Source organism: Neltuma alba, unplaced genomic scaffold (genome assembly GCF_004799145.2).
Source record: "Neltuma alba isolate B1F8T4 unplaced genomic scaffold, ASM479914v2 tig00012135_pilon, whole genome shotgun sequence".
Taxonomy (NCBI): domain Eukaryota; kingdom Viridiplantae; phylum Streptophyta; class Magnoliopsida; order Fabales; family Fabaceae; genus Neltuma; species Neltuma alba.
The window spans coordinates 109,597-120,007 of NW_021636686.1; the positions used below are offsets into that span (position 1 = coordinate 109,597).

General features: G+C 34.2%; 2 protein-coding genes across 2 annotated transcripts; both read left to right on the forward strand.

Annotated features, from left to right (window-relative positions):
• Nucleotides 1-297: 297 nt before the first annotated feature.
• Nucleotides 298-4,512, forward strand: LOC114723328 (flavanone 3-dioxygenase 2-like). Its single transcript, XM_028909522.1, has 5 exons — nt 298-616; nt 704-939; nt 1,192-1,519; nt 2,200-2,252; nt 4,293-4,512. Exons 1-5 carry the CDS (start codon nt 338-340, stop codon nt 4,312-4,314), a joined length of 918 nt encoding a protein of 305 aa, XP_028765355.1. The 5' UTR covers nt 298-337; the 3' UTR covers nt 4,315-4,512.
• Nucleotides 4,513-6,417: 1,905 nt separating this feature from the next.
• On the forward strand, nt 6,418-10,161 carry LOC114723327 (probable sodium/metabolite cotransporter BASS3, chloroplastic). Its single transcript, XM_028909521.1, has 5 exons — nt 6,418-6,927; nt 7,565-7,660; nt 7,755-8,061; nt 8,243-8,490; nt 9,610-10,161. Exons 1-5 carry the CDS (start codon nt 6,527-6,529, stop codon nt 9,845-9,847), a joined length of 1,290 nt encoding a protein of 429 aa, XP_028765354.1. The 5' UTR covers nt 6,418-6,526; the 3' UTR covers nt 9,848-10,161.
• The last annotated feature ends 250 nt before the right edge of the window (nt 10,162-10,411 follow it).

Below are 10,411 nucleotides of genomic sequence, written 5' to 3' on the forward strand. Positions count from 1 at the left end.
AAAGCACTTTCTAACCCATAAGTCAGATACAAATTGATTAACACATCTATAAACTATTTTTTCCCTCAAAATGCCTTACCAAACTTGCTGACTATCAATTAAAAAAAAAAGTAGAAGTACATGCGCAAATCGTATAGTAGAAGTAGTATCTTTTTCTGCTTTTGTTTACAGCCAGCTTTAAAATTAAAATATTTAATTAGTCGTTTATCCCACAAATCATGCATTATTGTTTAGCATTTATTTATACCTCCCAGCCAATAGTTCTCATTTCACATTCTATTTTTCACGTAACTGGTTTCTTTGCTGCTTAAATTTACTTCCTTCTCTTATCACATCTATGGCTTCCATAGATGCTTTGCCCTCATCATCATCAGAACCCCAAAATGTTCGTGCATCTGACATTTCAAGCATCAAAGCCTTCACCGAATCAAACGACGTCGTCGCTTCTATCCCTTCCTTGTACCACTCACTTCCTCATGACGATGATGTTGCAAACCACCTTGCTGATTCCATCCCCGTCATCGATTTCTCCCTCCTCAACTCACAGGATCCTCAAATCCATGCTAATGCCGTTCAAGAACTTGGCAAAGCCTGCCAAGATTGGAACTTCTTCATGGTAGATAAATTTTTTTTTTCTGGGTTATTCTCTGTAATTGTTTTTTGCCTGAGTTTACGTTGTACTGTGGGGTGTACCATTTCTCAGATTATAAATCATGGGATTGGAGAGAGCCTGATGGAGGAAGTAATGAAGAAGTCCGTGGAGTTTCACAATTTGCCTCTTGAAGAAAAGGAGGAGTTCAAAGACGAGGGCTTGTTCCCACACATTAGATATGGCACTGGTTCTCATAGTCAAGCAGAGAAGGCTCATTACTGGAGAGATTATCTGAGAGTCACAACTTTTCCTGAGTTTCATTTCCCTCACAAGCCTTCTGGTTTCAAGTACGTAAATATTAATGTTATCAACAGACAGCTTTAAAAGAAAATCTCAATCCTAAGAAACCAACACTTGTGAGGCTTCCTGATATGCGACTCCTAAACATGATTTATAAGTTCAAGAGGCTCTTTCTTACTCCCTAGTCTTTTGGGAATTCTCCTTTTAAATTTGTGTTCATAACAGTCAACTTCAAAACTCTTTGGCCTCTCTGATCTTTCTCTTCCCTGCTAATTTGTTTTTTTTTTTTTTCCATACAGGGAAGTGGCATTTGAGTATAGTAGAAAGACCAGAAGTATAGTGAGGGCATTGCTTCAGGGAGTATCAGAGAGTCTAGGGTTAGAGCCTGATGCTATAATTGAGTCCACGGATTTTGATTCTGGGTTTCAAAAATTTCTAGCCAACTTGTATCCTCCATGTCCACGTCCAGACCTTGCTTTGGGGATACCTCCTCATACTGATAATGGCCTCTTCACCGTCCTCACGCAAAACGAAATTGCAGGCCTTCAACTGAAACATGATGGCAAGTGGATTAATGTTAATCCTCTTCCCAATTGCTTGCTTGTATTTCCTGGAGATCAACTCGAGGTCTGTTCTTTTAGTTCTTAAATACTTTCCCTAACTATATCTTTATTTTAATTTTTAGGAAAAATTACAAAAAAAGACTTTAAAATTGCTAAAACACAGATAGGGACCCTTGACAACTTCACTTTGGGTTTTGACAATAATAATATATCATAAAGTTGTCAAAACCCAAAGTGAAGTTATCAAGGGTCCCTATCTGCATTTTTGTAATTCCAAGGTCTTTTTTTGTAATTTCTCTTAATTTTTCTAAATCTTAAATAATTTTCATAATTTTATGTTTAATCTTTACGTGTTTGATTACGTATCTATATATATATGTTTAATCACAGCAGGTATTAAGTTTGAAAATATACAAGCACACATTTTGTTGAGCTAAAAAATGTTTTTTAAACTGTGCAAACTAAACCAAACTAAAATTTGAATGGCATTATTAATTATAAATATTAAGACAACAAATTCTGTTTTTTTTCACTTAACCACCCTTGCCCTGTTTCTCTTTTTTTTTTTTTTCCAATTTAAAATGGCAACACATGTTAACAGCTTGATATTAGAACTGGGATCGTGGTTGCAAATTCACATTTACATAGAAGTTTTCATGCCACCAGATTACAAAACCGTTAACACCTCGGCGATATGTTTCTAACCCATTATTATTGTGGCTGTGTTTGGATGTTAATCATTAGCTTGTGAGCAACGGAAGGTACAAGGGTATTTGGCACAGAGTAATGCTGAATGATAGAAACACGAGGGTGACCATTGCAATGATAGATGGACCACCTGTTGAGAAAGAGATAGGGCCAACCCCAAAGCTTTTGGAGAAGGAAAAGCCATTGTTCAAGAGCATCAAGTTCAAGGACTACGTTGACCTTAAACTGGCCAAGGGTGAAGCAAGCAGACCCTTGGATGATATTCTTCTTATTTAATTAATGTCCCAAAACTAATTCATAACAATAATAATGTGATTTGCAATGGGATTTGAACTTTATGTTGTTGTAAGCATGCAACCATATATATAATATGGTTAAAAGTACATATTTGTTATGAAAGTTTTCATTTAGGAGTTCTGGGTATCAGGTAGTTTTTTTTTTGAAGCAATTTTACCTTGGAAGATTAAAATCATAATAATGTGACCTCCTGCAATCAAAAAGCCACCGTTGACTATTAAAATAGTAATGTTGACTATTAACATTTTTAATGGTAAGAAGCAGTATTGTTATGATTTTAAATTTTAGAATAAATTTGCTCCTAAAGAAACTTCCGGATACCTAGAGCCATTGAGTGAAAATTTCCAGAAAAAATTTGCACCCTAACCCTAAATATATATATGATATATTTATATGCTTACAAAAATGATTGAGGCTGTTGATCATAATTTCATGTACATGATGGTATTTCCAATATAAGTTATGATATTAAGTTGCCATCGACTTCATATAAAATTTGTATGTTGGTTGAGCTTGTTTGAGATATTATATCTATTATTCTAAAACTTATAATTGATTTCAAGTAAATCTATCACTCGGTTAATTACTGAAGGTGACTTGTCGGCAGACAATTAAATAAAAGCAGAGTTATCAGATCGTGATTTTTCTGTTGTGGATTCGAATTATTAGAAGTAGAGGGGGTTATAAGATTATTATACATGACTCTGTATGCTATAAGATCCCAATTTGAAGGTTATTAGGATTCAAGCTTTTCTAGTGAACTGGAGAACATTATTTATGTTGATGATCGACCGGAGATGACTGGCTTTTGGATGACTGTATATTGACAGCTGAAATGCTTTGGCTCATGGCAGAATTTCAAGAGTTGAATGCAAGCAGTTTTCTTTTTTTAAAGGAAATAAAGAATGGAGGCTGAAGACGAGATTGAAGTTATCTTTAGCAAAGAACGTTGGTTTGGCTCTGCATATGATATGATATGATATGATGCTGCAAGTCAAAAGGACCATGGGAAATAATGGAGAGATCATGAAGAAATAAGAAAATAATGGCAGACGAGCACACTGAGTGACCAGGAACATGTCCGGGAAAGTAAAGGAAAAATATCATGCATTAAAAAAAAAAAAAAAATCTCCCCCTCTATATACATCTCCCCCAGTCTCTCTCCCTCTCCCCCTCTCTCTCATGCTTCTATGCATAGAGGCACGAGCCTGTGAGCCCCCCCCCCCCAAAAAAAAGTTCTTAGAGGTTGTGGTTGATTTAGCATAGCATTACTTTCCGTACTAAAGATGAGTTAGACGAGCTGGCTATAATATTACTTTGTAAGAGTTAGTTCGAGTTGAATTTAATTTTAAATATAATATATTAATTTATTTTATTTCTTATTTTTTTAAAAAAATATTCTTATTGATTGAAGGATTCCCACTAAAAAAATAATTCTAATTATTCAATGCACATGATTGAAGTGGACAATTTAAGGAGATCAACACACATTTGTGACAAATAACTAATTTAACTAATTTTTTTAATAATTACAAATTGATTTTCTAGGTTTTATATTAAAGATCCCGGATGGTACCTCAATTTAATATCTCCTAAATCTGCAAGGTAAGGTATTCTTCTATTTGAGACAATTCTGTTCAAAGTACTATCAGGTGCTAAATGTGGGCACTTCTTCTAGTAAAAATTTAAACATTTGTTGATCACGTTATAAGAGACTAGTCTGTTCTACTAGATTTAATTCTATTGATTGTTTTTCACTGTTGATCAAACCAAAGAAAGATAGAAAGGAAAGGTAAAGAAGTTTGGGCCGCCAGTTCATTGGGCCCGTTCACTTGGTTTGGGCCGTGCAAGTGATCAATCCGACCCCACTTATGATCTGCATGGAGACCGAAACGATTAACAGTAAAGTATCCGTCAAAATCATTACAGGAAAACGAAATCCATCATAATCTGTCCTCTTTGTAAAGCATCATAAAAGAAGGCACGCGTCACAATCTGTTATGTTTTCTTCCCTAACTTCGTGACATCCAAGAAAGGTACTTGTGGTTTGAATGCATAATATCCAATGAAAGCATAAACGAAAATAAGGAAAATGACTCCCAATAGATTAGAGAGAAGGAGGGCCACATATTGCTCCATCAGAGCTACAGTGGAAGACAATTTTGAATATAACTGCTTCTATTAATTATAAATAAGTTCAACCAATGAAGTTGCACTAAAAATCAGCGCACATATATAGTTCTTAATTCTCATAATACGTTAAGGAATGAAACATAAATACCATTCAATGTGAATATATGATATAAAATCAATAAAAAGATTTGCTAAGAACAAATTACTCAAATCCGATATTTAGTTTTTCTCAAACAAATAATTTGTAGGACATTGTAGCTCGGAAGTCTTGAATAGAGTAAGCTCAATTTTAATGTAGATAAAAATAGACAAGTGATTAAAACTAAAGAAATAAATGATAGATTATTTTAAGGGAAAAATACCCCTCAAATATTCAAAGATCTCCCAATTTGGGGCTGGTTTGAGAATAATATTAAATCACGTCAATCTAACTCATCCTACTATTAATATATTTTATCAAGATGAGTTCAACAAATACGTGAAATTCATGTCATTGTAACCTTTTTTTCTACAAAAAAAATTTGCTTATTGTTGCGGCCTTTGATATAATTGTCAGAGAGCCAAATACCAATAGTCAAAGGGCGTAATTACATTAATATTAATACACGGAAATACTAATAATCAAACTAATTAGTTATTTTTTATTTTATATATAAGGTATTTTTAATAATTTTTTAAATTAAAAATTAAATTTTATTAATTTTATTTGATTATTTAATAATTTTAATCTTATTTATATTTAATATATATTTTAAAAATAACAATGAGAAAAACAAATAAAGAATAAAACTATATATATATATATATATAAACAGATTTGATGAGATAATATACCACCTCCTATTCTGGATAGGAAAATTTACAAATAAAAACCTCGTGATATATAAAATTATGATTTAGGATTTTCAATTTAGAAAATAGCAACTAAGGACCTGGTCTTATTTTTACAAATATGAAATATGGGTGAAATATCTAAAATACCACTTAATCAAATTGTGATTTGATCTACTAAAGTTGTCATTCACTAAAGTGAACTTGTCATTTCTCATAGTCAATGCATTTGACTAAGGGGCATTTCAGACATTTCATTACAATTTCATATTTGGAAAAATAAAATTGAGTCCTTATTTGTTATTTTCTAAATTAAGAGTCCTAAATCATAATTTTACATATTGGGGGTCTGTATTTGCAATTTTTCTTTCTTATGTAAGAGTTATATGACTAAATTTAGTATATTAATTAAATTAGTGAAGTTAGTTATTTGTAATAAATAGGTGTTATTTTCTAAGACATTATCTTGAGAAAAAAATGTATAAATATGAGAAATAAATTGGATTGTGATTTTATATTTAGAATCAAATTAAATATCAAATTAACTCTTATATTAAAGACAAGAGTATTAAAGACAAGAGATACTATCTCTTGTCTTTAATATAAGAATTAATTAATTAATTTAAGTAGATTAAATAAATTAGTTAAATTAGTTATTTGTAATAAATATGTATTGTCTTATCTAAAATATTCTTACTAATCAAATGTTATTTGGTTAAATATTTAATATGTATAATTACTATAAAAACTACCATAAAAAATAAATAAATAAAAATAACAAAATAGATTGAAATCTTATATTTAAAATTAAATTAAAATTACAGTCATTCAGTGGCATGAAAATACTTTTGAAGTTTTGATGGGAACAAAAATAATAATGAGGTGTATTACCCACTGTGTGCCTTCACGTATCTGATCTTAGCCCTAATCTTTTTGCAGAGGCATAGATATATATAAGATGCTCACTCTATCTCTTCTATCCTCCAGGAAGAAATCACTTCTTATCTTCCTACTTCCCCTGTTTTCTCTGAACCTTGCCGGCGAGGAGCAACCATTGCCGGCAACACCATCCGAACCGGAGGAAGCGTCATTTCGCAATTCAATGGCAAGAACTCTCTGTTCTTCTTCGTTATTCTCAGCTCCCATTCTTTCTCCCACAGTACCGGCTAAACCAAAGCTTCGAATTTCAAGTTTTGAATTTCTTTCTTCCTCTTCTCCCTCTTTTCCTTCTTCTTCTTCTTCTTCTTATCTATCTTTTAAGCTCCCAAAGGGTTGCGGCAATGGTGCTTTGTCGACGCACGCTTGCTCGACCTCGCCTTTCATCGGAAGAGTTGGATGGCACAGAAGGCAAGGAAATGCTTCCTTGCTTTCTTTTTCCATTGATTCGACTCCTGTAGCTGACGTGGGTAAAAGGGATTGGTCCCAGGTTTTGTCATCGATGCTTCCGTTTGTTGTTCTTGCCACTGCAATTGCCGCTTTGGCTCAACCTTCTACTTTTACATGGTGAGTTTTCACGGTGATGATCTTTTTTATGTGATGTTAATCTTCTTTTCAAGTTGAATTGGACATTTTATGTGAAGGGGAAAGAACCGCTTGAAACTGCCATTTTCTCATTGCTTTTCTTGCATCGCATTGATTTTGCGTGTTATTATAATCCATTGTCTATTATTAACTCGGTATTTCAATTTTTATGCGTTTATTTTCTCATAATTGAGCTATAAACCTTTGCTTTCAGGATTTCACGGTTTAATTTTTCTTTTTAATATCGGAAAGCTATTTGACTTCAATTTTTGTATTGAAAAAAGGTATTTGACTTCAATTTTTGTATTAAAAAATGGTATTTGACTTCAATTTTATTTTGGTTAGTGAGTGGTGACGAAATTTTATTATTTGAGTGTGGGACGGCTTTTGTATGTCTGATAAAAGGCTCCTAAAGAGAGTATTGGAAACTTTTTTATGGTGCTCTGACCTTTTTCTATTCATCTCACCTGACAATGAAGTTGATCTTCTTCTATTTTTATTTCTTTCTTCTATTGGTCGCTCTTGAAGTCAAGAATCTGGCATTCTATGAGTAAATTGAAACGATTATGTAGTGAATTGGATTGATAATACTAGAACTAAGAGCTTTCAACTTCTCCAGGGTATCCAAAGAGTTATATGCCCCTGCTCTTGGTGGGATTATGTTGTCTATTGGAATAAAACTTTCCCTAGATGATTTTGCCGTTGCATTTAAAAGGTGTGACTTTCAATTTCCCTTGATTTCTGCTTAATTTGAGTTCATGAAATCATGAATCTACTTACAAGTTTCATTGTTCTCTTATCCATGGCAGACCTGTACCACTTTCCATTGGGTTCATTGGACAATATGTGCTAAAACCTATTCTTGGTGTCCTGATCGCAAAGGCGTTTGGCATGCCAAGGGTGTTTTATGCAGGATTTGTCCTCACTGCTTGTGTTTCAGGGGCTCAGCTATCTAGCTATGCAAGCTTTCTAAGCAAAGGGGATATTGCACTCAGCATTCTCCTTACAAGCTGTACCACAATTGCATCGGTTCTTTTAACACCTCTATTAACAGGTCTTATCATTGGATCCGTAGTTCCTGTTGATGCAGTTGCCATGTCAAAGTCAATACTACAGGTAATTAGTGGCTCGCACGGAAAGCTGTTTAACCACGTAGAAATTTAGTGTGTTAGTGGACCCCTACCAGCTGCCAGCTAGCACATTGTTCATACCTTAGAAGTTTTCTCCAGCTAAGTGCCTTCACAATTTTCTACTTGTTTTCAATTTGGTGATGGATGTAGCTGGAAATATTTGGCAGGTTGTTCTTGTTCCAGTTACTCTTGGACTTCTGCTCAATACATATGCAAAGCCAGTTGTATCTGTTCTTCAACCTGTGATGCCCTTTGTTGCAATGATATGTACTTCGATGTGCATTGGCAGCCCGCTTGCTATAAATCGGAGTCAAATTCTGTCTGGAGAAGGTCTTCAGTTAGTTTTTCCTATACTGATATTTCATGCCGCTGCCTTCACTTTAGGATATTGGATCTCAAACATTCCAACATTGAGGTACGCTCACTACCAAAATTTGAAATTTAGAAACAACAACAAAAGTCAAGCAATCCAAACTCTATTCCTTAGATGCAGATTTAACCCTATGTTATTATCTGTACATTTTATTTTGGTGCGACCTTTTTAGTAACTAGTCATTCACAGCTGCATCCTTCTTAGTGGGCCTTACTATCTGGGGTTCTAATCATGTTATATGCTAATGTTTGTTGGGTTTAGATCATAAGATGTAAATTGAGACAGCAGATGATGGACTGTTTTCATAGTAGCTAAATTGTTTGGATTATTTTTAAGTTGTTTGAAAGCATTTGTGCTTTAGTCAGGGTTAAAAAGATCAAATTAGGCATGAACATACTTTCATGCATCAGTAAGTTGAAGTTTCTGATTGATTGATCAACGTTGTATATATCATCTCGTATCAAGGGTTGCTGGCAATTTGTTCTGCAAACTGTGCGCACTTGCAAAATATACAAATTCTGTATTGACAATCAACATGAAGTCAATTGTAAAGCCAGCCCCCTCCTCTCCCAAGAAAAAATTAGGAAGTTAGAATTTCCCCCCTTACTCTGATCATGTAGCATTTGGGAATTTGGAGATTGAGCTTGGGTATTTCATTTCTGTGCAAGGCTTTAATATTTTAACCATCTTTGTTGGCATTCCGAGCAAGTGGGCTATCCATTTGATAAGAAGATAGGGTTAACTGTTAAGTGGGATCTCCTAATGGATGGAAGATTCTAAGTAGTAAATACTGAGGGATGAAAGATAATTTTTGGGATGCAAAAAATAATTTAGAATAACACGAGGAATAGAAAGGAAATATGATGAAAAATAATATTTGTATTTGACAACGGTGACAATAAGTCTCATCTCACCGGTTATGGTCAGTTATACGGATCACATAACAGATATAATGGTAATAAAGCTAAAAGATATTAATGCCCAAAAAAAAAAAAAATCATCTCAGTATCCATGCAACCTTTCTCCCTCTCCCATGGTGGCCCATGCACATTTTGAGGGCTAATCTTAGGTTTCTTATAGTTGAAGTGGTGTATTTGTATGCATTATTCTCACAAACAACTGTATCACTTCGAAAGGTGTCTGATACAACAATTGCTGCAGGCAAGGTGAAGAGGTAAGCCGAACGATTTCGCTATGCACAGGAATGCAAAGCTCCACACTTGCAGGTCTTCTTGCAACTCAGTTCTTAGGAAGTAGTCAGGCAGTTCCGTCTGCATGCTCCGTGGTAGCCATGGCTATAATGGGTCTCTGTCTTGCCTCTTTTTGGGGAAATGGCTTCAGAATGAGAGACCTTCCATCATTACTTCCTCTGAAACCCAATTCTGCTTTGAAGGATTAAGTTTTGTTAGTTGCAGTTAAAGGCTTGGTCAAGTCAGCCCGATAGAGCTTAGCTAATTTATAGTTTTTAGCGATGTTTAGGACTGCTAGTGATAGAGAAAGCTATTGAATTGTTGACAAGGTCATTCATATATGAACGTGCCAGAAAATAGGTTGAATAGCAACATAGTATACGCATGATCAGAGCTGAAATTATATAGGAATGAATGTATACTTGTAGAGAAGGCCACTTTTTTGTTATTTAGCTGCATATACTTATTCCTGTACAGACCCGAATCATATTATTTATGAATACATAACACAATTTTGGGCTCTTATCGCTGTCATTTCAATGTACATTGTGAATGATTCCGACACAAAATGCTCAAGATATATCCTCTCAATTTCTCTGCATATTTTGTTAGTTCCGATTTTCAAAAATAAGACGTTATCTTGCTATCTCTTCTGTGTAAACCTTTTTTTGGGTCAAGAAACATGGCGTAGCTCAAACATGAGAACTGAAAAATCCTCCCTAGCCCAAAAGAAAAAAGAACTAATTTAGGCGGGCCTGGGGAGGATAACTTCT

Coding starts and splice junctions, on each gene's coding strand:
- LOC114723328 (XM_028909522.1), top strand. CDS start 338: ATGGCTTCCATAGATGCTTTGCCCTCATCATCATCAGAACCCCAAAAT. Junction 940..1,191: donor CACAAGCCTTCTGGTTTCAA/GTACGTAAATAT, acceptor TTTTCCATACAG/GGAAGTGGCATTTGAGTATA. Junction 2,253..4,292: donor CACAGAGTAATGCTGAATGA/TAGAAACACGAG, acceptor GGGCCCGTTCAC/TTGGTTTGGGCCGTGCAAGT.
- LOC114723327 (XM_028909521.1), top strand. CDS start 6,527: ATGGCAAGAACTCTCTGTTCTTCTTCGTTATTCTCAGCTCCCATTCTT. Junction 6,928..7,564: donor CAACCTTCTACTTTTACATG/GTGAGTTTTCAC, acceptor CAACTTCTCCAG/GGTATCCAAAGAGTTATATG. Junction 7,661..7,754: donor TTTGCCGTTGCATTTAAAAG/GTGTGACTTTCA, acceptor TATCCATGGCAG/ACCTGTACCACTTTCCATTG.